The 27,884-nt window shown below is 44.4% G+C and overlaps 1 protein-coding gene across 12 annotated transcripts in view; it reads left to right on the top strand.

The window, feature by feature from the left end:
• The window catches only part of AKAP13 (A-kinase anchoring protein 13), a 197,250-nt gene that overhangs the window by 105,763 nt on the left and 63,603 nt on the right, over positions 1-27,884 (top strand). For 10 of the 12 annotated variants that reach the window (XM_021407540.1, XM_021407539.1, XM_021407535.1 and 7 more), the window contains one exon: positions 2,527-2,603. In XM_021407540.1, coding sequence (XP_021263215.1) covers positions 2,527-2,603 — 77 coding nt within the window. Of the gene's footprint in view, positions 1-2,526; positions 2,604-21,797; positions 21,999-27,884 lie in introns of those variants that run through there. The other 2 variants (XM_021407544.1, XM_021407545.1) reach the window with 2 other exon arrangements.

Below are 27,884 nucleotides of genomic sequence, written 5' to 3'. Positions count from 1 at the left end.
AGAGAGGGGAAAAAAAAAAACGGGGGGGGGGGGGGGTTTGGTTTATGGGGGTCACAGATGGTTCTAGCAAATACTTTTTCCTTTGAGTTTCCTTTGAGTTTTCTTTGAGTTCTTTTGAGCCATGGAAAGTTGATTTGTCAGGAGAGAATCAGTGAACGTTAGGGGTTCACTAGTAAATATGTAGGGTGATGTAAAGGTGCATTAGACAGCTGCTTTCAGAAAGAAATTTATTTTCGTGCTCTGGCAGATGGACGTTTCAATAGGATGGGAGTGGCTGTAAGGCAACACCTAGGAGTGTTAATTCGGGGAGCTGCTTGGATTGTACCTCATTACAGCTCAGGTCTTTCCCTCTGGTTGGGTTCTTGGAGGCATGACACTGCAGGGAGGAGTTTGTAAAAGGAGAAGGGACTGGAAAGACAGTCACTGAAGTAGTAAAAAGAATAGTTGGAGACGTCAGAGGGGGGTTTGTTGCTGGTGTTGCGTGCATCGCTCGTGTTGGTGTCTGCTCTCTGCGTGGTGCATTTTGTGTGCTCAGTCTGTGGCAGCCGTCAGGGCTCCGTGTGAATTCCTCCCCGCTGTGTCAGTGCTGGGGAGTTTTCCCTGCAGTCTGGGGCTGTGCGGAGCATTTGGTGAGGAGCTGGTGCTCAGAATGAATCAAATCTTGTTTCAATTGGCTACAATAAAGCCTTCTCATAGGAAGTGTAGGTCATGAGGCCATTTCTCAGAAATGCATGTGGTCAGAGGCTCTTATTGTCATGCTAATCTGTAAGAGACTCGATCAGCTGATACTGCTGCTGCCAGTACTCCAAATCAAAAATTGGACTTTTCAATTTTTAAATTTATATATGTGTTTATGTAGGGCTGTGCTGACAAATGCCTCCAAGCTGATGCAGCTTCTTGACAGCAAGTGACCCTGGTAAGGTCAGGCTGTGTAGCTGGGGTCTGGTGCCTTACAGTTATTAACAAATACTGTAATTGCTACTGCTGAGCCCTTTTCTGGGAGAAATTTCCCTGGTATGTAATCCTATGGATCTCGAAAACAAACATTCATTGCAAGGTAGAAGTGTATCACCTTGTGTTTCACCCCATGGTTCCGTGGACCAGCATGTGTTAGTAACTTGTTCAGTTGTATGGAGGATATGCTGTCAGGACATGCTTCCCCCCCAACAGCATTGCTGCAACCTCAAGATGTTATCCTCATGACTATGATTTCTGCTTCTCTAATAAATGGGGCTCTCAGAAACTTGTGTCATTTCTGAGAGTCTGCCCCTAACAGCACTCAAGCTCATCTCATCGAGATGAAATTATGCCAGTTGGAGTTAGTAATACTGGGTTAGTTTGTCAGTAGTGCCTTGCAAATATTCCTAAGGCCCCAGAGACAACAGCAGATGGAAGACCAATTGGCAGCAGTGGTCACAGAAGTTTTCCAGTGGATGTAGAGGAAACCTCTTGTAAAATCACCTCCACAAATGGGAAAAAGTCACTGCAAGTGTGCCTCTCTCTTATGGTGATGGTGTTCATAGTGCATTTGTTTTTTCTGTAGAAATGAGAAAGAGAGTGGGATTTGGGCAGGGATTTAGCCCTAATGCATGGGTGGCTTTGCCAAATCACTGCGCTGCTCTGCAGGTCAGGCTGTGGGGCTGTAGCATGGGCATGGCACTGCCACAGAAATAAATGAGTTGGCTGAACAAGCTGCTTTGCAGGCAGAAATCCTGTAGTTGAAACACCTTTGGCTTTGCGTTACTTCTTTGCGTTCACGTGTGTCGTGAGAGCTCTTGGCTTGGGGGAAAAAGGTTTTTACAGCTTTGATGTTAATGCCAGGGAAAGGTACACAGAAGGGAAGGAACCCCAGGGGAGCAGTGACTGATGAAAGCTTTTGTGGTTTTGCTGGGCAGAGAAAGCAGCTGGGATGGTGTTTGTACCACAGCGGTGGTGAGGAGGGGGAATCAGCTGGGACTTGGTGAACCCCACCAGACAAGGCTTTGCCCTCCTGCTCCCCGATCCTAACCAGCATCTCTAAGGCAGAGCTGAATTTCTGAAGCTTGTGGTTTTTCAGCACTGAGAATATCAGTGGAGAAGGCAAGGCTCGTTTCTTGCAATCTCTTCAGGCTATGGTAAGAAGAAAAAGAGCAAAAACCTTCCGTTCTTTTACAGGAGGGATGGGAGCCAAGTGAATACATGGGCAAAGACACGCGGGTGTGCTCAGCCTCACCTAGAGCCTCCCGGGAGCTCTCGGCATGCTTCTCCCCGTGCTTGTGCTCTTCTCAGAGTTTCCTTCAGCCCAGACACGACAGTTGTTAAAACTAATAACAAACAAGCAGCGAAGTCGGGAATGAAACCAGATGTTGGGAGTGAAATGGACTTGTTGAAGGGGTTTGGGTTTTTTTGTTGTTGGTTCTTTTTTTTTTTCCGTATTTTTCTTTTTTTTTTTTTTTTTTTGAGACTGGTTTGAATAAACAGAAGAATCTCAGCAGCGCTGAAAGAAGTTTGTTTTAAATTGCCTGTGCAAACCCTCTGTTTTCACAGGGAAGTTGGAAATGAAGACTGAAGATGAGGTGGATTTTATGAAAGATCCCAGAGAGAGTGCAGCGTGCGAGGAAGCGGTGAGTGTCATTTGTGCGTTGTCACCTTCTTTTTTTTTTTATGTGCCTTTAAAAGAAATGCTGCGGATGGTCACCTCAGCTCTGGTTTCCTTCTGCAGCCTTTGCAGGGCTGAACATCGTCAGTCTTTGTCATGCTTTGTTTCGGCCTTTTAAAAATAGAGTGGGCTTTTTTAGCCCTCGCGTATTTAGCACGCTCTGGGTTAAGCCGCATGTAGCTTGTTCCAGTCCGTGGAGTGCAGGTTGGCCCCAAAGGTTTCTCACAATGCCGTGCTGTGTGAACAGAGTTATGTTCTGAATAGAAGGTGTACAAACAGGAGGGAAACCCCCGGATTCTTCACATAGGGGAAACCATAGGAAAAGGTCACGTTGGAGATCTGAAATGAGTTGTGTTCTTTTCAACATTCCCCCCGGCCTCTCTGCTTTGCAATAATAATGTAAATAGTGGGCTTGACAGGAATGTGATTTTGGTTTAAAAAGCCCCTAATTACGCCTTCTGCTTTATCAAGAGCTGGGTTTTTGGTCTCACCTTTCTTAGCCGCGTGCGCATTCATTTCTACATTTTATATGAAACTTCTTGTTCCTGAAGAAAAGTATTTTGTAAATGCTGAATTGCTCAGAGCCCATGTTCTTGCACGTTGCTGCTGAGCAGCTGTGTTTGTGTGTTAGCCTGCCTTGATGAAGCTGTTAAAAGGAAAAAAAAAAAAAAAAAGCACTGCAGAGATGAGTTAGCATTACAGGGTGGAGCACCAAAAACTTTGCTCATCCCACAGTAAAGCTCTTTAGGCAGCAGCACGGTCTTGCCAAAGCTTGCAATAAAATCAGGTTTATTTTGTTTTTTACAAGTTAAGGCTTTATTTCTGTAGCTGTTTGCTCAGCGAGTTACCCAGGGACTAGAACTAATGGCTTTGCGAGGTAAAATTTGTGTGTCTGATACTCATTACTGGAATGTGTGAGGCTAATGCTGGTGTTGATGCTGATGTTATTTTGCTGACCCTTTATGAGAGATATCGTGGCTAATACTCACGTACCTGGAGGTACTCTAAGATATATTTAGAAGATGCAAATTAGAATCATGGAACACTCCTTGTATTTCATTTCAAGCCTCTGAAACAAGAAGAAAAAGGGAAGAAGCACAGAATTTGGCTTCCATTTTGCATGTTTGACAGGCATTTGGGATTTTTTGTGTGCTCTTTCTTCTCTTCTTCCCCCCCCTCCTCCCCTCCCGCTCTGTCAGACACCTCTTTAGAAATCTGGCTTTTCTGGTGCAGGAATGGGAGTGTCAGGGGAATGGAAAGTTTGCTGCAGGACTGACAGGGTTTCCTGTTGCTAAGTTCGACAGAAACAAAATAACAACTGCACTATATTAAGGCCATTGGAGAAAAAAAAAAAAAAAAGAAAAGAAAGAAAAAAAATGGGTGGAAGGCTTATAAATAGAGCTTAATTCACACATGTAGGTTGAGCAGGGAGCGGAGCAGTGAAAGCAGGCATGAAACACGCTTCTCCTGCCCCGTCCTGCCTCTGCTTTATTTAGCGCTGACTCTTTTGTAGCCAGAAGTCTTTCAGGTGCTCATTGCCTTCTCATTACCGAGCCATTTTGTGGTTAGTAAAAGTGGTTTTCTGGACGTGTTGCAAATAGAAACGCTCCTTGCAGCTGCAGGTATTCAGCAGCCTTCCCCCTGCTTGCAGGAACTTGGGACAAGTTGCTGGGAAGTGCATTAACCCTTGGTTTGTGGGGGAGAGTTTTGCACCACGCTGTTTATTAATACTCAGTGTGCACGGCTGTTTGTACACACGGGCTGTTAAAAGCCATCGGAATCTAACAAGTGAAACCTTTTATGTAGTGGAATCAGGCTGAATAACAGGAAGATCCAACATAATGGAAAAGAAGAGGGAAAATTCCTTCTTGTGAGCTGGTTTCTGAAAACAAAGAGTTGTCTGGGCTCTTGGTGCCAAGAAGCGTGCTCCAGTATTGCATGTATAAGATACACATGCTTTCCCTGCAGTCTTTTCAGAAGGATTTGCTTGAGAGAGAGTCTTGAGCATGTCATGGAAAAACTGCAGCTGAAAACTGCTCAGGAAAATAATGGTTTGTAGGGTTGTAAACATCGAGAAGGAAATAATGGAAAAATGTTTTTTTCCAATTAAAATGGGCTCTTAAAGTGTCCGTTTCTTAAATCTCCAGAATGTTTTCTCAGAGGCTGTATTTGTTCAGCTATAGAAACCGGACCACCAATTTCCACCTTCCCTTTGCGCTGAGCAGGAGGTGCTGTGAGACCCCAGCACTCCTTATTGGGCCGCTTTGCAGGGAGCTCGAGGGGGCTGGGCAACAGCTTGATGGGATCGATTAAAATCAGGCTTTTAGCGTTTTGTACACGGAATAACTTTAGACCCTTAACTTTTAAGGGGAAAGCTGATTTGGCTTTTACATGCTGCGATATTAAAAGTAATTGAGAAATGTTTCCTGGTGGCTCCAACGGTATGAAAGTAAAGCGAGGTGGAATGAGCTGTACCCCGCTATTCTTTTCTTCTTGTGCTGCTCACAGATATCAATTTTGATCCATTCGTTGCTGAATCTTTGTCTTCATGCAGCAGAATGGACAACGTTGCACTCTGGGGTTCGTCTGGGTTCCTATTCCTTTGTCTGTGGCTGACAAACTGTAATTGGAGGAGCACACACAATTAACTGGGGAATGGCCTCTTGTATTGATTGCGTTACATAGATCCTATTGACTTTAATGTTTCCTACCTTCACCACATGAATTAGTTTTGAAATGAACATCTGTATTTTCAGAAGTTGCAGCTGACCAGATAAACACGTCCTTGCAAAATGTCTTCATGTGGCACAAAGCTTGATCTGAACTCCCAGCTCTCCACTCATCCAAGTACTGCAGTAATAGTGCGGCTTTCTGGGGAGACCTTGCAATATTTCTGTAATGGTTTGGAAGAGTGAAATGTGTTTATAAGGCTTTCAGATGACATCAGGTTGGGAGGGGTTGCAAGCACTGGGGAGAGCAGGGTTAGAGTTCAAAGTGACCTTGAGCAACCAGAGGGTGCATCCAGATAAGAGATGAAGAAAGATACAGAGTATGCAGAGAAGAAATCAAAATACTCATTTTACTAAGTCAGGGTTGCTGGGGACTGATGAATAGAAAACAACCAAGGATTTTTAGAGGGCTGCAAATTAAGCATGGACTATCAGTGAGAGGCTATTGCAAAAGAGATGGATCTTGTTTTGGGCTTCTCCAAAGGAGTGTCATCCTAAGACACAGGAGGTGACCTACTCATGCATGGCACTTTGCAGGCCTCATCAGTGTCACCAAATCCAGTTTTGTGTCTTGCTCCAAGGAGGATGCGGGAGTTCTGGAAAGTGTCCAGAATGAAGATTGAGAAACGTGAGGAGAGCTTGAAAGAACTCACTTTGTTCAGTGTAACTAAAAGAAAACTGTTGTGCAATCTAGCAGACTTCCAACATGTAAGAGTTATTAAAGTCCTAGCTTTCCATGGCAGCTTAATTTACTGATCTGCTAATTTGCCAGAATGATTGAGGCTGAATATTAGGAAAACTTCCTGTTATCATCATGAAACTATTGCAAGACCACCTACGGAGGATAAGAAGCCTTTTCTGGAAGTGGTTTTGGATAAGACAGTTGACCTGCAGCTGGGGCGGAGCCCTGGTCCATCATTGTCTATTGCTTTTGATTTGTAGGTCCTTAGGTTTTATGGGCAGTCGTATAATTTTTTCCCTTTCTTTCTATGCAAGGTTCTTGCATGCACTGGAGGTAGGAGGAGGGCAAGGGATGGACTGGGTGGCAAAGGGCTCGTGGGTGACAGACTCACACAGTGGGGTAGATGTAGGGATGGACATGAAGTGTGAAGGATCCTGAGGTCTGGCCTTCCTCTTGCTGTGGTCTTTCTTATCTCTCATCCCTGGTGTCAGCAGAGAACTGAGGACAATCGTGGCCATGGTGCTGTATGGGGTCACCCCCTCTAGTGGCTGCTGCTCAGAGAGGAGAGCCTGGTGCTGGAGTCAAGCCGCAGAGAGATGCTAAAAAATGCTGAAACTTGTCAGTAAAGTTCTGCAGACTCTGCTTAGGATTTATTCACCAAAATTCAGGTTGCCTGTGCTCACTGAATCCAGTTTGCTTTGTGTGCGTGTGCACATCTGTTCACACTGATCCATCTGTCCGTACCGTGTGATGGTCTGCAGCCGTGTGGTTGTAAGCTCCTGTGTCCCAAAGGCTGTGCAGGACAGCACAGGAAGGCTCCCAGCAGCATGGGGAACTGCAGACCGAGTGGCTGGAGTGCTGGAAACAAATCAAAGCAGGGTGCCGTGGTGGAAAGCGCAGCCCTAACAATAGGCTGCGGCCTAGCATGCCTCTTCAGCATCACTTGTGTAACTCTCTCTTTGTAAATATTGTACTGTAACTAGAGTAAACATGGGGGGAAAAAAAAAAAAAAAAGCAGCCAAAAAGGAGCCTACCCAAAGCCTGGCATTAGTGCTATATGGTGACACAAAAGCACCGGTCAGGGCTTTAGGCTGGCCATCTGCAGGGCCCTTTCTCACACCCACTGGCATCCTGTGCAAGTCTCTGAGGGCTGGAGAGGGCTGGGAGGAATTTCTGTCAGATGCTCACCCCTGCGTTTGTTCATCGCTTTGCAGAGTAGCACGCCTAGTGCTGCAGGCTGCTTCTGGTGGGCCGCTCTGTGCATCACACTGCATAAGCTGTTGAGTCCACAGCATGTGTTATGTAGAGTTAGAAAAAAGCAGGGAAAAAAAGGCAATTCAAACAAGCCTGGGGTTACTGTTTGCCTTTACTATTACTTTTGCTTTGACATCTGCAGCAGGAAGGCTTTTATACAAGTATTATGACCATGATTTTGTCCTCCACTTAATTTCTCTGGGAGCTACAGTTCCGATTCCTTTTTCTCCTGAGCTCTGCTAATCCTCAGCTCGGGGCAGCCCTTTCCAAGTTCAGGCACAGGGTTCAGGGATGCCAGTGAGAGAAGCAGGAAGGCAGACAAGTGAGATCTACGACTCGATGCAAAGATGCTGTTTGCAGCGAGCAGGATGGGGCAGATGAATGGGGCTCCTTCGTGAACCACGTGGATGTGGTGAGATACTTCTCATCCCCAACACCTTCCCCTTCAGTCACTGCAGGGTGTCCCTTATTTCACAAGTTTGAAAAACACAGAGCTAAAGGATTTCCTGCATAGAAAATCCTGGTTTTGGAGTATTCATTTTTTTTATGCAGCCGTGAAAGTATGGGTACATCTAATAATGGATGTGTAAGAGTCTTACTGTGGCAAAGCAGTGCTGGCAGCGAGTGTTGTACCTTGAAGAGGAAAATACCACTCTGTTTTCAGCTGGTTCAATCTCCTGTATCACATGGATTCTTGTATTTGTGTTTGAAATCCCTTCAAGTTTTGTGGTGTAACTGTTGTATGGTAGACATGGTTACCACACACTGAATTCCTAGTCTAAATGTAGAGGAAATTAAAATGATAACATGGGAGACCAAACGTGGACTGCATTATAATGACAAATGGGTATTCTGGTGTATCGCATCACTAAGTTTTTCCCCTTCTCATCATACCTACCCTGCTCCATGCTGGTGTTCTGGATGTTAGAAGTTGGCACCCTGCAATGTTGAGAAGTCTGATTTGGACTGGAACCATAAGCATGGAAGAGAGACTCCTTCCAACACTGCTCTGATGGAAGAGCCATAGGTGTGAGATGCAGGGTTTAGAAGATGAGGCTAATGAAGTTGAGACTATAGGAATGACACTTATGACTTGCAGGGATGAAAACAGATATTTTTTTTTTAAGTAACATGCTTTAGGAAAGGATGAGCTCTCCATTACTTGAAGTTTTCCACCAAGAACTGGATATCCTACTGAGTGATAAGCTGCAGGTCTGAACAATCTACCAAGGAAATGTTGAGTTACACTGAGTTACATGGAGGTTTGGATGGGCTAGATGTTCGCATGTTGTCTCCTGTTTTTAGGATCCCTCTCAGAAGATGAACCCCAGCACTGTGATCAGAGAGCACTCACAGAGACACAGATGAAGGATTACAGTCCCCAGTATGCAGGCATGGCATTTTTGACTTAGTCTTCCAGCAAAGATGAATAGAATGGTGTGAAAAAGAAGAAAAGGGTAAAGAACAAATAAGAGAGAACTGTATTCAAAGCTAGAGTGCTGATCAGAAAGAATACTTCTTCTGTTTAAGTATTTCCACTCAGGCAGTGTGAATTGTTATGAAAACATATTTGGCATTTTACCCATTACTGTTAAAGCTCTCTCCATGGAAACATGAAACAAAAGGCATTTTGCCTTGCAGTAGTTGCCTAGATTCCCCTTTCTGTTATCATTTTCAGTCTTTTTTCCCCCCACCCTTTTTAGGTGGGTCATCTTCCCTTATATTCTTTTCAAGCAGAGGCGGAAGTCTCAGATTCTTTTCCTCCAGCATCTCTACTGTTAGTGCTTCGTATCATGTGCACGTCTTGTGAGGCCCCAGATGACTCGACTGTGTCACAGGCTGCTGTTAAAACACCAGATGAAGTACAAGCCTCAGTGATACAAAATGTTTGTCTTTCCATCCAGCGTCCTTCCTCGTATTGAGCAGCCTCACCGCTTTCAGGCTTTGTTGGTGACGTCTTTCCTGCTGCTCTCTGCCTTGTCTACAAGCATGGTCTGCATGTACTCTGGTGCAGAGCAGTAGTACAGTAAAATTTGGCGTTGTATTAATGATGGAGAGCTTTCACCTTGGGACTGTGAGACAAGAACAGATGGCGAGTGTTGCAGTGGATGAGAATATCTTAGGTCTATACAGAGGTGCTGGTAACAAAGCATATGAAACCTGCAATGAAAGCCCTTCCCTGGCATGGAAGGGATGGGTTTGGCTGAGCAGGCAGCTGCAAGGCAGAGTGTAAAATCCTGGGGATGGGGCGCTGCCTCTGTGTTTGCTCATAGCCAGCTGCAGCTGTCCTTACTGACATGGCTGCAAATGTATCAGTGCATTCAAGGGAAGAAAACTCTTCATTTTTGGTCAAGTGCTTCCATTTGTCATCAGTCACACAGAAGAGGTGGCGTCTTCAAATGCAGATACTGTAAAAAGCATGCAGAGTAGCAATGTTTTCGTCAAGACCCTGGAGCAGTAGAGCCTTGGGGACAGAGGCTCTTCTCACTGCCACTTACCTTCCATCATCGCTTTGTTGGTTTTGCTCCTGTGGTCTGTATTTAGGACTTTGACTTTTGGGAAAAAAAAAAAAACACACAACATAGAGGCTGTAACAAGAATGTGACAGAGTTTGCAATGGTTTAATAAAATAAACTTTATCAGCTCTACTGGAATCAGTGGGCAGGAGCAAATCCTAAACCAGGCTTTCTTTTGCACTTAGTCTTCCAGCCAACAAAGGTCTTGTCCTTCAGCCTTCCTGTTCTGCTTTGCTTGTGGGTTAAATTTATGCCTATATAAGCATGTATTTGATGCCGCTAACTTTTTGGTTTTCTCTTAAGCAGTGGTGAACTTAGCTACTCCCTCCCTTCTTGCATACCATGTTCATCATCTCAGCGCCAGCAATGTACTTGGTAAAAATGAAGGCAGGAGCTGTGCCCAAGAGGCTAGTCCAGAAGATAGGGCCAATATTTCTGGGTTATCTTGTTTGCTTTCTCTTCTGTTTGTTCAGTTAAAGTTGGAATGATTGTTACTAGCTTGTATTTAACCTGAGTTAACACTGCTGTTATTTCAGATCTGGAAAAGGACTGGTGCTTGGCTTGTGATTGTGTCAGCCTAGTTAGATAATGCTTCTCCCATGATTTATACCCTGATACCATTACAGTCACAACAATAATAGTTTCACTTTATTTATGCACTTAGTTATGTGGAGGCACATTCTATGTGCAGGAAGCATGGCACCTTTGTCAAATCAGCGTGCCTCCCTGTCCTGAAGCATTTGCATCTTCTGTGCTGCAGTGGGAGCAGCAGCACTGTTTTGCAAGTACTGTGGCACTAGATCTGCCCACCTCATTGACAACCGAACGTGTTCTCCCTTCCTGTACATTGGCCTTCCAGCTGGTAAGATAAGAGCAGGAACGTGAAGCCTCGCCCTCCCTAACTCATTAGTCTGAGTCCTGGTACTGAGTCTGCTTAGCATCAAGTGACATGTTTTTGTTCTGTCTGAGACTGTACTTACCTCCATAAATCACAAGAAGATCATAATCCTGACTTACTTGATTCTGAACTTTTGCTTCGTTTCTTAGCACAGCTGGATGCATCGAATGCCCAGAAGTACTTGGGAGGACTATTGTTTCCAAAGTACACATTTTCAAAGTCTGGAGGTGCAGTTCTCGTGTTGGTTTCGATCTGAGCTCTTGTTCTTGGGAATTTAGAAATCTTTTCTCCTCCTCCAAAATGTTACCTGGCAGATTGCAATGACTGTTACCAAAGACATGACAAGGGTGGGCTGGTAAAGTCTGCTGAAATAACAGATGTGTTTCTTGGTATTTTGTTTCACAATGTAGATATTAAAGAAAATAAAATAAAAAAGGAAAAGATAAGTATTGAACTCTTTTACTGTAACAGGGTGAGGAAGTGCATTCTTACCTGCTTGCCCAGAGGGAGGTGGCCACATATGTGAAGTGTGAGCAAAGAGCATTAATGCATCGTTTTGAGCCTTTTAAGAGCATAAGAGCTTGCACCATTTTCAAATACTCCCATCTCCAGGTGCCAGAAGGGAGCTGTTAACTGTAAAAACTGGGGTCCCATGGTGGTATTAAAAAGGGAAGAGAAGAGAGAATGATGGAGAACAAGAAGCTGCGGCCTGGGCTTTTGTTTGATGGGCAGTGCTGTAGCCCACTCTGCAGTAATGCCCTGAGACCCATGCTCACAGTGGCTTTGGCTTTAGGGCATTTTGCAGCTTCTGATTTTAATCACTTTTTGGGGAGACTGTTGAGAGAAACGTCTAAAAGTTCATTTGTTAATAGCCAGATATTTGAGGGACAGTGTTTGATTTGCTTGTCAAGGCTTGTTTATGACTTGTTTGCTATCTCTGAGGAAGCTGAGGTTTACTTCTTATGTCGTAAATGATGCAAAAGGCACCCAGAACAGTGTACACGAATCCTCTGTCTTTGTTATAAATCTAAGTATATAGACTAAATAAATAACTTCTTTCTGGGCTTGAAATCCTTACAGTGCACCAGACAACAAAAATTTGCGTTTTGGAGAAGCTCCTAGAATTCCTTAAAGCTGAAATATCTCCTCTGCTTGAGAACCTGGGGCTCTTCCTCCTGTAGATAAGCGATGGTTATTTAAACTGGCTTTTCTTCTGCCTGTCCTCCTGGGCAGGGGTTGGCACAATTCAGTCAATACCCACTGGGACGTAGGAGTGTATGGCAGCAGAATATGAGGTTTTGAAGGTAAGGCTAAACAAGTACTCTCTTTTAAAGAGCAAGGGGAAAAATCTGTGCTCTCGGGATTGCCTTTCTCGGCTCTGGTAGGAAACTTAGTGTACTCGGTACACTAAGAAATGATTTTTAGAGCAATTTAGATGCCTTTTAAGTTATTTCCTTCTCTTTCCAGAAAATGGAATTTGATACAGAAGCATACTGTTTCGAGGAGCAGTTGAATTAAATGTTTAAAAATAGGATATTTTGGTTTAGTTTAGATTTTTTTTTTTTTAGGTAGGCATTAGGAAAGTACATTCTGTTTCCCTGCATGTCTTCTTATGAGCATTGCGTGTTCCCTGACTGGTAAGTAGTGCTGCCTGGCACATAGAAAACATTTTGGCAGGTTGGCTCTTCAAATACGTGTTATCTTTTACAGAGGACGTCGGCTGAGGTCTGGATCGCATACTGAAAGAGCAGGAGGGAGGCAGGACAGATCTGGGGTTAATTGTGGAACGCTGCTAGAAATGGAGGGGCAGCCAAAGGGACGGGCAGCGGAGTGTGCTGTGGTGAGGGTTAACTCCTTGGTACAGGACAGCAAGCAGCCACAGCAGTGGAGGTGTCAGGCCGGTGTTTAGGTGTATAAGTGATATAATGTGTGCTTGAGAGCTGTGTTTCCTTTCTCTGAAGGTGGTGACCGGGACCAGACCTGTGCGTCTTTCTAACTTGGGGGCATTCTGACTATTTTTCCCTGACCTCCCAGAGAGGAGGGGGAGAACAGGGCACTGACTGCAGCCATTACACAGACAAAAATCAGGGAAGGAGCCCAACTAATATTTTCTTCCAGTCTTACCAAATCACCTAGCCAAAGAAAGCATGAAATAACAACAGCTCTCGAGAAAGTCTGAATCGTTTGCCTGTACCAACAGATGTTTCTATAAGACACTGATTTTTAGATTGTTGTCCCAGCTTAAATAGAGTACAGGGTGAAAAAGGTAAAATGCATTTAGAAGAGTTTTCTCTACTCATGAGAACTTTGTAAGCTGTCCGTGAAGCTGTAAACAAAGCTACACTAAAATATATATCGTCTTCTAGTTTAGGTTGTGTCATTTTGCTTGTTGCTGGCTGCCTGGGTTAACGAAAATATTTTTCTTCCAACAGCGTTCAGATCTTTTTCTGGGTATTTTTTCTTATGTGTCTGCATTAAATAAGCCCATTTAACAAAACATGATCCTCTTATAAACATGGAATAATGACAGTATCCCACATATGGCTTTCATTAATTTTTGCATGTTTTGAAGTTGCCTTTTTTTTCTCCTGAAGGCTAACTTCAGAAACAGCAGAGATTAATGCTACATAATGGCCAAAATGACTAGCTGAGCAGTCAGCAATTCTAACTCGGGATAGGAGGAGCTTCTCGTTAAGGTTACTTAACCTATTCATATTAGGAAGGATATTTTTTCTGTACAGAACAGTGCTGTATAATCTGCCCTCATCCCATTTATGGTTACTGGTTTGCATCGATTGGACAGGCATCAGCAGATTATCTGCAAGCTTTCTTGCTTCTTAGTCTTGTAAACGTTTTGGATTTTAGCCTGCCGAGAACTGTGGGACATCTCCCCCTTTTTTTCCCCAAGGAAACAAACCAACCCCTTCCTTGCATTCAATAGGAGGAGTTTCAGGTGATCTCTTGTACCCCAGAGCAATCTGCCCTGTTATCTGCAGCACCACAACCTCGGCAGCTCCTGAGATAGCCAGGCAGTAAGACGTCCAGATATGTGGAATGCTGCTGTTTGACATTTTTGTTCCCACTTATCATTGTCCATTGGGTTAGGTTTATGGATTAGGTTTAGGGTTTGGGAATCCATTATTCCACTTAGAAATTATACCTGCAACAACAAACATTGCTGCAATGGCGTCTTTGAAAAGCAGATAGAAGAGATGCAGGGTATGTTAGTTTATAACCCAAGAAATAAATATTATAGCATTTTTTTGTGAATGATGTCAGCAGTTCAGAAAATTCCGTACTATGTTTCAACATACCTAGCTGATAATTAAACCTACATTCTGTGTCCTGAAATTCATTTAGGAATACTTTCTAAAATGGGGTTACAGAGGAGCTCGTACAGGGTGTAGCAGTGTTAGTGGTAGTGTCTGAACAGAGCAGAGCAGGCTTTTGTTTGTGGGCCTGGTGAATCCTTGCCCTTGTGTACCCATCTTTAGACCAGAGAGATAAAAGGGGGCTAAAAATTAGTAAAACAGGCTTCTTTTGTAGGGTTAACATTCTTTCCTGGGCTCTTGTGCCGTAAATACGTGTTTGTTTAATGTTCTTTACAGAGGACTACCAGGGAAACGGATGAAACAGCGATCAAATTAATACTCCTGTGGTCCTAAAGCAGACCTCCCAGGCGGGAGTTGGAACCCAAATGCCTCCTCTCAACCTCTGTGTTGGATTTTGTTTCAAGTTTCCAAACGCATGGGGAGAGGGTATGAAAATACTGGTTGGATGTAAGCGTAGGTTGGAGGGTGTGCTGGTGTGTCTGTTATTGCTGTGGAGAGAGGGTCCTGGCCGCAGCCAGAGCATCTCCCTTACCAGTTGGGTCTGAGCTCCTCCTTCCTGCAAAGCAAACAGAAGAACTGGAAGGGCAAAACAAATCCCACAGTGTCCTCTAGCCCCTGCGTGCAGCAGCAGCCAAGTGAAAAACTGACCTGGAAATATGGTGGGTGCCTTTATATTGAGCTCCCCTTTTCCTTCCAGACTGCAGATGGTCGAGTTACAAGATGGAAGAAGAGATAACTTTTTCCTTCTTGACAGAGTGCCCAGCCAGGACAGTACAGGGGTCGTGTGGGCTTCCTAGGGTGGCTGAATCCCAGCAACTTCAATTAAAAGGAAAAAAGGAAAAGGGAGGGAAGCTGAATCATTTTCTGGCGTGACTCATTCATTTGAATGACCTCCTCTGCTTTTCAATTGGATTACAGAGGAGGCATGAAAGAATGGTAAAACTTGAATAATTTCCTCAGCTAAAGATGTGTCACTTTTATATTGTCTGTTAATTTTACTCCCTGATACTGTACGTCACTCTTTTTTGGGCTTTATCCGCCAATTCATCTATGCAATCTTCCTTGCTGTCCCTGTTTTTAGCTCTCTTTCAATAGAAGCATCCCCCAGGCCTATCCTTGACCCAGTCTCGTTAGGGTGAGGCCTGCCCCTGTGCCATGCCTGCAGGAGCGTGTACTCAGCTGTTATTTGGGAAGACAATGTTTTTTGCACTGTGCAAATGCAAAGCGGTCTGCTTTCCTGCACAAACCTCATCCTAACCTTCCAGCTGCAAGGCTTTGCTCCTTCTGGAATGTATTATTATGGTATAAAGGAAAATATGGTTTTATTTGTGTCAGTCCATATCTGTATCAAAGGTTTATCCCAGTGATGTGAGAATATGCTTTTTTTTATTATGCATGGTATACAATGGAAAAATTCCTTTTCAATTTGTCAGCTTTGTAGGTAATGAAACATCCCCATCTTCCTGCATTTGTGACAGATTAACTCCCCTATAGGATGAGTTACTGGGCATTGCTTGTTTGGGTATCACGTAGATTGCGCAGCCCTTCAAATATTTAGGGGATGTCATGTGCAAACCAATTTCAAGTGACTCATGTAATGCTTACAATAGCTTGAAAACTCTTATAAATACAATTCACTACTTTAAATCTGTTTATTTGCTCCATTATCTTTCCAGATCCCAGGGGCTGGGATCACCAGAACCCGATTTGCTCTCAGAGCTACTAAAATGGTCATTAATGGCATTCCATGTGGGGATCAAATCCTGTTTTAACTCTGTCTTCCCTTATTTGTTTTCTTTCAGCTGCTTTTCAGTTGGTGTTTCAGGGACTGAGCCCCCGAGCCACGCATTCTCATTTTGGAGAGAGTTTGGTGATGGTGGGCCATGCGCTGGGCTGCTAGAATGGCAGCAAAGATAATTTCTCATTGTGAGAACGTACAATTTGCACATTAGATACGAAAAACATGAAGTGAAATTGAAGCTGAGCTAACACCATCTGACATTGTCCAAGCTCCCACAGCACTTCAGCCAGCCAGCCATCTCCATTTGCAGTTATTTTTGGTAAAGACAGAACTGTATGCTGCAGACTGATGTAAGATCAGCTGAGAGGTTGCTAATCTCATGTGTGGGATGTGTTTCTCCTGTAACCATTTGGGAGCAATAAGATGGGCAGTTTGCTTCCTCTGAAAGGATGTCCAGGCATGCTCCTGTGGCAGACAAAAGCCTCGGCATTTTTCTGAAGGTTATTTGCACAATAGAAATTCCTGAGAAATGTACACCAAGCCTCTGAGAAATGCTAGAAAAGTGAAGGTCAGGAAATGGCTGAAGGTCTCTCAAGGTGTTTTTGTATTTTCTCAAACCACGCGCTCCGTGTATCCATATGTCTGAGAGCTTTCCAAGTCCTCCTCATTCCTTCTTTGGGGCTCTTCAGCTGTTTATTAGACAGCTCTGTCTCTAAGCTGGAACACAGGCTGCAGCTGTACGAGGCTTTGTTTGGATGCAGGATTCAGCTCAGTTGTGTTGCCCAAAGTACGAGGTGGCTACACAAAGAGTTGTCCTTCCCCAGTCCTTAGTGTGAAGATCTGATTGATTAAAATGGGGAAATAAGAGAGCTGGGGCTGCCCAAACTGGAGACTCAAATTTGTTCTGGTGCTGCAGAAGATTTGCCCCAAGGATTAAGCTGGGCTACAGCAGCACAGTGCTTGCCATGGACAGGATCCACGTGACAGACTGTAGGGGACCATCTTCATCCCTCTCCCTGCCTCCTCTTTCTTTTGGATTCATAGGGGAATCCAGCATCACAGCTTTCCTTTTGGGGCTGCCCAGTGAAGAGGATGCTGCTCAGCTGGGCACAGGTGGGTCATGCCACATCCACAGGGGTACACCCTGGGCCAAAATACCACTGTGGCAATGCGGATGGACAGGCTGGGCTGGAACAGCTCAATCTCAACCCTCTTCTCTGTCTTGCAATCCTCTTGTAAGAATGAGAAATGCGTTCTTTAAGTTAATCTTTACCAACGCGTGCAGCATGGGTGCCTGCTGGTGCTCAGCCTTTGCCTGCTCACCTTCCAGCCCCATGCTGGAGCATCTGCCTAGGTTTGTGCTCGGCAGTGCTGACCTGCCTCCCGGCAGACACGCCGGATGCGCCTTCCCATCCAGATTGGACACGCTCCTCTTACAGGCTTTGCAGTATTAGAGTGCAGATTTCCTTTGCCTTATTTAGTTTTGGGAAAAGAAGGAGGTTGTTTTGTCTCTCCTGGCAAGTGCCAGAAACATAGGATTTTTAAATCACTTTCCAAAAAGCTGATTTCTTTTAAGAGAAATTTGAATTGTAATTATTTTCTTTTGCTGTCTGACAAATTTATTATCTCCTGCATCTAGTGCCCAAAAGTGGGTTTTGACTTGCTTAAGAGCGGGAGAATTTTTTCCTTTCATGTGCGGCTCCCTTAGTTCCTATCAGAGCCGTGGTTTAAAATGTTAATGCGCCTCAGTATTTCTGCAGATTGCATCATTTTCAGTGTTTCATAACAATATGGCAAAAGTAATTTGAAACAGATAACAATAGCGCTGTCTGTTTTAGAATCACCATGATTTCCTTGTCATTAAGAGATCTGTTAGCGGAGAGAGGAGGAGAAGTTTTATCTGGATGAGTTACAGATCATATGGTGCAATTGAGTGCTTGCGTTTTTGATTTTTTTTTTTTTTTTTTTTCCCTTCCCTTGAAATTCACAGCACTGGACTTTGGTTTGGATATGAAATGATTGGGTAGTTTCAAACTCCTGTCTGCACCGAGCGGCTCAGCGCTTCCAGATGGTTTCAATAAGCAGCCCAGAAGTGTCGCATCAGCAGCCGATGGCCCGGGCTGCGCGCGTCTCTGCTCCATTTTGAGCAACTTGCAGGAAGGGAGAGCAGAAGACAGAATTAATTGCTGGATGAAGTTATTTTCTTTTAATCTTTATCCTCTGATTGTCTTGTGCGTTGTGTTTTCTGAGCCTAAGTGCTGTATTATGTGTAAACGTGCATGTGGCGTTCAGAGGAGTGCTTTAAACAGATGGACAAAAGGGGCTGGAAGCTTTTGTTGTGCTCTGTCTGAGCTGAGCCTGTGTTCTGCATCTCCTCTGCGTGCCTCTGTGTCCATAGGGCTGTGTGCAGGGCAGGATCTCTACCCTGAAACAATGCAGCTGAAGCCCCACCTAACATGGGAAGGGAGTGATGGTCTCCCAAGTGGGAGTATGTCTGGCCCATTATCTGCTGTCTGTTTATATTATGGTGTGGAGTTTTTTGTGTTTTTTCCTCCCCCCAGCAGTCGGATTAAGATGGGTGGAAATTAAGATGAGATGGACCTCGGGTGCTTGCAGTCGTCACTGGCCTCCTGATCTTGGCTGTGAGTCAGGAACATAACCACAGAAAAAAACTCTTGGAACAAATTAGGGATTTGGAAGCTTAAGGTTGAGAAGAGAGGAGAGAGAAGGGGATTTTTCTTACAGGTTTATTTGTTTTTTTGTTGATCATTTCCCTTTGTAGCTGATCGTGTAGAGCATCCAAGTGGATCAGCTGGCATTAGCTTCCTGATCCTCGCTAGATCAAAGCATGGTACTTACGGAGGGCGGCAGGTCTTCCTGAGTCACAGTCAGGGCACAGACACGAGTCCTGGGAGTCACTCGGCCAGCTCTTGCCACCTGCCAGCGATGTGCCCCTAAAGTTTCTGCTCCCTGCTGCCCCATGGCAGCATGCACTGGATTACTTGTGGCTTTCAGCCATACAAAGATGCTCCTGCCTAGCTTAGGAAAACTGTCATCCTCTTCTTGACTTCTTGCTATGAAGGTTGTACATCTCCCAGTGCATCTCCCCACCTCCTTTGGCTAGAGACGTTTCTCATTTCTCCTCACCTTTGGGAAGGGTGAGTGCGTGTGCAGCCACAAAAGACATGGGTATGACGCAGCTACAAGGCTGATCTATCTCACATCTCCGGGAACATGCACTGTGCGCTCAGTAGTGATGCTCAGTGGCAATCTCCCGGTTGTCAGAGAGGAACTGTGATCAAAGACGAAATGCGTTAAGCGAAGCACAGAGCTCTGAAGTTGTCCCTTGAGTGAATCTTGGCCAGTGGATGAGGAGAAGCCTTACATGCCAGCAGCTATCAATAGAGCGATGTGAAAACAAATTTAAAGTGCTGTATTGGTTAGAAAATATATGGATGCTACATAGCAAACAGTAGAGCATCATTAAGGCATGGTGATTGCTGCAGATTCCTTTACCTGACCTGAATTCACACGCTTTGTTTATAGGTTCCTGTCTTGTAAATTTAGATTTGAGGAAATCCCAGCCTTTTATGGTAGCGTTTGAGGGGCTGGAATGCTGTCACAGCCATTTCTGATTCCTCATCTTGATGGGCACGTGATTGCTGGGATTCATTACTTGTAGAGAAAACCGGTGACTCCAGAAAGTCCCCAAAGCACTACCACATTCTGTGGGTGTCCTAATACTGAAAGCAGAAGCTTTGTTTGTTACTGGGAAGAACAGAGTCATTGGCTGAGCTCTCACGCTGGGGATGTTGGAGCAGGGGAGGCCTAAGAGGAGATCCTCCCAGTTGTCTGTGGGCTGGGGAGATGAAGCTTCTTTTTGTGAGGGTGAGCCTGCAGCCTCGTGAGAGCGGGGTGGGATGCCTCGCAGTGACTAGGTAAGAGCCACGTGCCGGGAGGAGGTGACCCGCTGTGTCCCCATTCTGCTTCAGCATGGAGGGCGTCCTCATGCGCCATGCCCAGCGCCGGGCCTGGCCACTGCGCCGCCGAGCAATGAGGTAATGATGCCCCTCAGCTCGTTTCCTACTGGATCCAGAGGGCAGTTAGGCTTCTGCATGATCTGACTGTATGGATTGGGCGTGTCACACCCAGTGTAGCCCAAAATAATGCCTAGCGTTTCTGCGAACTCCCGTTCTTCATTATTTTACCAGAGAGGTGTGTACGTGAGTCAGTTCCTGCATAACTCATGGGCAGGCTTTGGTTTGGATGGCCAGACGAGCAGATAGCACTAGAAAGTGAGGAGCTCCAGTGTGGTGGGATCTCTGGATTTAGGCCTCCTTTGGAAGAGTTTTCTTGCATTCATGTGCTGCAAACTCATGTTGATCTGCGCTGGCAGTGTCCGCCAGCTGTTGGTTAGGGTGGCTTTTTGAGATCTGCAATTAAATGTTGGTTTGATAGCACTGGTTCTGACATCTGTGTCTCCTGCTTTGCAGCATAAGTTTAACGATCACTCAGTTCCCAGCTTTCTCCTCAAACCAAGCAGCGAGTTTGCTCAATGCAAACTCCTGCACTCAAATCCAACTCCAGAACCCCTTTCTTTCCCTTTTCCTCTCTTTTTCTATTTTTTTTTTTTAAACCGCCCCCATTCGCTTTTGAATCGGTGAATGAGAGAATGTTTAAAGCCGGGGAAGGATGGAAACATTTTCTCCTTGGTGAGGTCAGGGTGGGGTGGAAAGCGGAGGGGGCTGCGAGGGGGCAGTTTGAAAACAGGAAACCATGTGGCAGCATGCATGCAGGGCCCAGCTGATGTGAATGAGCTATTGAGAGGGGAGAGACTTGCTGCCTAGCCCGGCATTAGAAAAACTGAGAAACCCTGTGTTTGCCCTTCTTTTTTTTTTCTTAAAGAAAAAAAAGCTCTGCCTCCCAGATTAGAATAAATGAGAGAAACTTGTATTTTCCTGAGTGCAAGTTACTGAAATCTTTTGCTTGCTTGCTTGCTTTTTTTTTTTTTTTTTTTTTTTTTTTTTGTGGTGCACCGATTGAATCATAAGTTTCCATTCCTGTTTTGGGGAAGCGCTGAGCCTGAAGTTGTCTGTCTGTCATCCATCCACCTGGCCCCAGGGGAGAGGGAAACGCAGCTGTCCTCCCTCTCCTCACCTCTCCCAAAGCGCGTCCCTTCGCTTCTCCATCTTTGCACTGCACAAATGCGCTGAGAGCCTGAAGCAGGAGGTGGAAGGAGCTGCCGAAGGAAAGCTGCTGCTGCTTCTTCCTCCACTCCCTTCTCTTTTTTTTTCTCTTTTTTTTTTTTTTTTTTTGAGGAGATGAATCATGCTCCCACAACTGCAAAGAAATATTCAAAGCTGAGGACGCTGGTGGTGCAGTACTAAAAAGGCAAGTAGGGCTGTCCCAGCCCAAGCCAGGAGGGAGTGGTTTATTTCATTATTTTCTTTCCTTTTGCCCCGTGCTGTCATTAGAAATTTAAACTTAACGCAAAGCCGAGCCCTCCTGCCTGGTGAACGGTGGACTGACTCAAAAGGAAGAAAACACCTTTTTTATTGTTTCTTTCACATCCTCGTGCGCTGAAAGAAAACTTACATTGGTGGCAGTATTTACTTTGGATACAGTGATCGACTTCTTTTTTTTTTTTTTAAATCCCTTTTTTTTTTTTTTCCTCTGAATCAGACACATTGTGGCTGAGCCTACCTCCTGCTTTTCCCCTTCGGAGCATCAGGGTTCCTGTTGCATCTGTCTGGCTTTTGTCCTCTATCAGAATTTTCATTCTGATGCTTTTCGGATATCGAAGTTGCCTGGAAAACTTTTTATTATTCTTATTCATATAACAGGAAGGCTGATACCATTCTTAGCAGCTACGAAAGAAATAATAATCATACGTATAAAGCTTTCTCGATATACCTTCTGTTTTCTATAAGTTCCTGTGTTTGTACAAGCAAATCTGTTCCAAGAAGACTTTATCAAGCGGTCGCAGCTCTGGGATTTTCTTTTTCCTGTTGAGAGGCTCGGAGCAGCGGGGACTTCTCCGAGCACGCGTGCGAGTGGCCAGGAGCACTGCAGGCACTCTGGGGTTCATGGTGGGCTCTGCTCCTCTGCTCGTGGCCCTTTGGACAAAATGTACGAGCGGCACAAGAGGCGGTACAGCCTGTGTGACATCTCCAAGGTGGACAGGGCTGTAGATGTGGTGTTGTTAAAGGTATGGTGGTTGTTTACGTTGCTTATCCTGCTCCTTCCTCCTCTCGGGTGCTGCAGGGAAGGGGGTTCAGGTGGAGGAGCTTGCACCCTTCAGCATGCAGATGGGTTGCAGTGGTGATGTTTGGCATGAAGTGGTTTGCTGTTATCTCAGAATTATCCATTGTAGCATGCAACCACTCTTCCAGAGAACCCTTCTGGCCATCTTCCCTCTACCCCTGTCTTTTCTGCCCTTAAACTCTCCCACTGTATTTTGCAAACTTCACAAGTCGCAGGTGGTTTTTCTGTGCCGTTCAGTCAAGAATTTTCATTGCCAGTGTTCATTTTTGGAGTGAAATGTGTCCCCCCCCCTCCCCTTCCCCTGCTGAAAAAGGTATGGTGGATCCTCTCTTGCCTCTGTTTTTTGTTTATATTTGAAAGGTGTTGCTGTTCTTATTGTTTGGGTGTGAATTTTGTTGGTAGATTGGTCAGAGCAAAAGCCAGGAGCGGCTCTTGGCTAATTGTCCCAGCGTTCCTCCTCTAATCTAAAATTAGCAAGCACTCCACCAAATGGCACAGTGGCAGTCTGGGAATGTCCTCTCCCTAACAGCTTTTTGGAGCTTCAGCAGTTTCCTGGCAAAGTGGATGGAAATCGGAAAGCAGCCAGAGGAACTGCAAAACACAGCTTGCCTCAGATATCTTAACTCCTGAACGAGCATTTCTTTTGCCCCTCTCTTCTCTCTCTGTTTCCTTTTCTTATCGGAAGCGGTGGGTTTCTGCACAACCATGGGGCTTCCTTTTTATGGATTTTGCTTCATGCCCAGTTTCAGGGTTTGTACGAGGACTGAAGAGATAAATATTTTTATTTTCAGTGGTCCTGGTTCTAATTTATGTGCACCAGAATGGACCTAACACTTGTTAGATTAATTAGCATTGCTTAGGAATGAAAGTTATTTTTTTTTCCTTTAATTGAATGGATCCTTTGGTGGCTTCTTTTGTGACACCGAGCAGAAATAACTACAACTTGTTTTCCATACCCACTTGATCTTGTTGAGTAATGTTTGAACCTTTATCTTAATGTTTGAATCCCATGGGATTCAATCTCTAGATAAACCTTATGAGTCATTAAAAGTTGTAGACATACTGTATGCACACTACTCGTGTCAACTCACTGCTTAATGAGACTTGGGAAAAGAGGTACCCTGGACAACCTTGGTTGCAAGTATAAAAAGACAGTCTTTATCAAGACTATCTGGATGCCTTGGTTGAAATGTAATTTGCTATAATTATCTGACTTCAGTATTTCTGATGTCATTAGTTCCCTAAATTAGTTTTTGTTCAGCAAAGCTTAGATTTTATAACAAAGTATGGCTCTTGTTAGTTCCCACTAGTATTTTCCTAATTGAGTTTCAAAACTGTGGGTTGTGCTGTCTGTTCCTGCAAATGACTCAGTGTCCATACATGTGTGCATGTGTGCACGCATTGCTGCTCTGAACATTGGCTGTAAATAGTGCAAATGTTTAAAATAGAGGGTGCTAGTGACAGCTACGTTACAAGCAGCTTAATCTTGTTATTTAGTCATTCTTATGTTTTAGCTGGTTTCTATAACATAACCAGTAGATTAAATTAAATTTTGCTGATCCAGGGATCTAAGCCAGCATTAGACTGCGTCAGTGGCAGATCATCTCTTGACGTTAATGGGAGCTGGATCAGATCCTTAACGAGGGAGCTGTTTGGGGTTTGTTTTTTTCTTTGGTTGGTTTTGTTTTTAATTAAAATACTTATCTAGGTCACCATATTTCGGTGTGTAGGCTTTTCTTCAGTGTCAAACATTGAATAGCAATTAAAAGTCCTTACAGCAAAACCAAATAGAGTCTCCATTAACAGAGTTTGATTGGAATGAAATTGTAACAAGATACCTGCTAAGTACCTAGCAGCTTTCAGTTTGGCCTAGTGATTAACTTGTGCAAGCTGTCTTTTCTTTGGGTGGTAGGTAAATATGTCCTTTTCTTCATTTTAAGATGAGGAACTCAGTAATCGTGACATAGGAAAGAAAAACAGCTGGTGGGGAAGGCAGCTGGAACGAGTTGTGAACAGAGAGTGTCTTTTGTCATTTTGGCTGGTTTTTGTTTATAGATGGTATTCTCACAGAACCATAGAATCATTTGGGTTGGAAGGGACCCTTAAAGGCCACCTAGTCCAACTCCTCGCAATGAACAGGGACACCTACAGCTGATCAGGTGCTCAGAGCCCCCTTCAGCCTGATAAAGTTGCAAAAGAATTTTGGATCCTACAAGCTATTTTGCAATGCATGTGCCTTCTGAAGGATTGCTATGTTGGGGCTAAAATTTTCCATGTTTAGATTGTGCCTGAAAAAGCGGTTTGTGAAGTTACAAAAAAAACCTCAGCAATTTTGAGGGCTGATGCACACAGTTATTTTTTGCTTTAAGATGTGTTCCTCTTCCTCCCCACACATGAAAGCAGGAGGCAGTGGGTAAATCTGTGTCTTAGCTTGTTGCTGAGGGTAGAATTTCATCTGTACTGTAGCTCTTTTTGCTGCTGCAGCAATGCAAACACAATGTTCTTGGTTATTGACCATAGTGGTTTGATGCAGTACCCCAAACCCTAGTTGATGTAGAAGTGGTGTAAAAATTTGACATCATCTTTCCTTCTGAGATCGCAGCGTAGCAGATGAAGAAAGGTGTGGGTCAGGTGGGATATCTGCTCGCTGAATGATTAACTGAGCCCCAGGCAGGGTAAAGCAGTTTGCACTACATTATTCCTAGTCCCAAAATGGAAAGTCTCAATGGGCCTGTGTGTGTGAGTTGGCAGCTATATCCCATGTTCTGCCTGCCACCACAAATATAACTCCCTGGGGTCAGAACACAGATACCACCGGAGCTGGCACCTTGCAAGTACATGCAGTTAGAGAAGTGTCCAAGTCTGGGTGACCAGGCTGTTTTTTGCAGTCAGAAAATAAGAAATAGGCTTGCTTTGAGAATGGGAGACTGAGCAGTCACAACTGGAAATGTGGTTATTTTTTCCAGTTGTTCATTGATTCTGTCTACACTGCAGCTCTGTAGATGAATGCACAAACTGTTACTGGTAAGCAGAATGTGTAAGTTTTCTTCCTAAGCAGGGAAAGAAGTTTTAATGCAGCTGCCCTTCAGGTAAGCAGATCTCATTGAGCTGCACCATGTTCTTTCCTCCTTTGGGGTCTGGGCCTGAGGGAAGCACTGTCCTTTGTCACTGAACTTTGTGGCCCTAAAGCAAATCTGAACTTTAATCCTGAAAACAGTATCTACCCACAGTGATTTCGTTCCTGAAGGTTCAATAGGAAAAGGTGTATTTATTGTGCTGCAGAGAACTTTGTCTGTTCATGCCTCGTGTGGAATTAGAAATGGGAGGGTAGCTTAAATGAAGTGGATGGGTTTTCACACAAACATTTATGTGCCCAAGGTTAATTTTGCTCCCATTCTAGTCAAGAGTTGTTATTTTTATGTAAAGCCATTGTTCTCATATTCAAAGTTTAATTAAAGCTTGTTATTAACAGGGCTCTAATTCTGCTGCTGGCGGAAGATCCCCCAGTGCCAAGGGCGGAAAATGTTCTTGGGCAAGATGCTCACTTTCCCATTTGGGACATTGCCAGGAAGAAGAGTGTACTCAAGGAATTCAGCATTGCTCTTACACCGCAAAGTGCTAATTTATTCAGCCATTTAATATGTCCTGTGGTGGTAGGAACCTCTTCCTTTAGTGTGGTTCTCTTCAGAGCTGTGTGCTTGTTGCTGTGAGCAAGGACATGTTGAACCTCCCTGAGAAATTGTGGTCCTCAGAGGGAGGCATCAATGCCAGCATTCTACAAAGGCAGAAGGTTTGATGTAGCATATTGACTGTATTAGATGATAAACAGATAATAGAAATCCTTGTGGAATTGCAAGTGTTGTCACTTAGTCCTTTTTGAGATACGTTGGAGGATTTTCTCTGTGTCCTTCATCCACATTGTAAAACCTTCCAGTAAAGCCTAAGGCAAGAAAATACACCAGGAATTACAAAATATAGGAAAAAAAATAGAAAAATATATAGACTGGAATTTGTAAGTAAATTGATATCTCTCAATTCTATTTGGAAAGGTGATTATCAAAGCATTGCTTTTGAGTTTCTACTCTCGAGCTTTGTGCAGGTGAAGGCTGTTTGCAACAATGGCTGCTGAAGGAGGGTGGTGAGAGTCCTTTCCCAGGTGCCCCATCCCTCACACTACTCTTCAAAGAGTTTTGCAGGATCTTAAAAGGTGTTTTTTTGAAGGGGATGAATTAACTTTAATTCCTAGTTTATGAATTAAAAGGCAACCACCAGATTATTCTGTTATCAATGGAACTGTAAAGCTAGAAGTTTGTTAAAAGAAACATTGAAAAGAGAATCCTACAGGAAATTTTTTGAGGAGCAGTTTGTTCCTAAAGAAGAGTTAAGATTTGCATTAAAACTTCTGAAAATCATTGTATCATTCCTGATTATGAAACAAATTAGTTATAATTGCAATTAAAGAAACGAGCTTAGTTTTTGCTTTTGTAATTTTTCTGTCAGTATTTGAAATCTTTCCTAGTGTCAGTTACCTCAGTACAGTGCACAAGTACTTAATGATGCACCAAGCAAGCTCAAATTACTCTATTAAATATTTTTCTTTGTGCTAGGTTGGAAGCTGGAAAAAAAAAAAAAAGAGAGAGAGAAATGGAAACTTGTAAAATCAGGACAAAGTTAAAACAATGTGGAAGGAAGATGAATCTCTAGAGATTTGCTAGGAAATGAAATTTAAAATCATGTTGTTCCTTCTGCTTGGAGACGTTTGGTGTTGATTTATACTGCTACCAGGGACGGTGACAAGTGCAAACGTTTAAAACAGGAGATTTCCTGAGAGGTCAGTGTGTTCCTGTTATCGTGAAATGGAAGCGCTCTCAGAAGAGCTCAGATGAAACCAGAGGGAGGAAGAGGAGGACTTTTCTATGGTTATCACCCCATCTAAATCTTCTGAGTCACAAGAAGGCCTGGCAGGTTTGGGAAGCTCCAGTGCCTGCCTTGGAAAGGAAGCTCTCATATGGGGACAGTCCCTTGTAGGGACTTCTGAGGAGGAGGAACGGATTCTGGTTTTGGTGGGCAGGCCCTGAGAGGGCTGGAAAGGGTTAGAGAACTCCCCCGGACAGATGGGTGCGTTAGGGAAAGGAAGGAAGGGCCCAGGGAGATGCTGAATAGGAAGCGGAGGGAATAAGGGCTGGCGGTCACTAATCGCTCCCACATGATGGAGAACATCGCGGCCTGTTTGGCTCGCACATTGTCTAGTGCTGTCCTTTTCTTATGCGAAGAGGCTTCTTTACTAAGTCACTTTGAGTTTCAAATTAAACGTCTGCAGGAAAACGTCTCTGAGATTCAGGAAATACAGGCGTGCGTGCCCAGAATGAACGGCCCAACTGTCTGCTGCCTGCAGCCCCAGCTGCTGTCCTGAAGCCCTCTTTGGACATTGAGGCTGCTAGCGTTTCACAGGCAAACAGAAAATCCTCCGGGATTCACTTTTTGGTGCCTGGGGACATGCTCCCATGATTCATTCAGCGTCTGAGCTGCAGATAAACACAGTCAGGCTTCGGCATGGAAAAATAGCTGGTTCTCTCCTGGCATGCTTTCAAAAGCTGCGTATTGAAGCTCTGTTCCCAGGGACTGTTTCACATTGCCTTCTGCCATCTGATCACCGCATCCTCTCTGCTCCCGCCGCAGCGATGTGGGATGCCCAGTGGCAGTGGGCTATAATCAGTGTGGGCACGGTGGAAAACGAGGGTTTTTTTTAACTGTCTTCTGTGGCCATCAGCCTGAGGTCCTGTGTCAAGCTCCTCTTGGCTGAGCAAGGGCTAAGGGGAGAAGGGAGGAA

This window comes from Numida meleagris, chromosome 9 (assembly GCF_002078875.1).
Source record: "Numida meleagris isolate 19003 breed g44 Domestic line chromosome 9, NumMel1.0, whole genome shotgun sequence".
NCBI classification, from domain to species: Eukaryota; Metazoa; Chordata; class Aves; order Galliformes; family Numididae; genus Numida; species Numida meleagris.
Note: the sequence above shows the minus strand (reverse complement) of the source record. Positions and strands in the feature narration are given on the sequence as shown.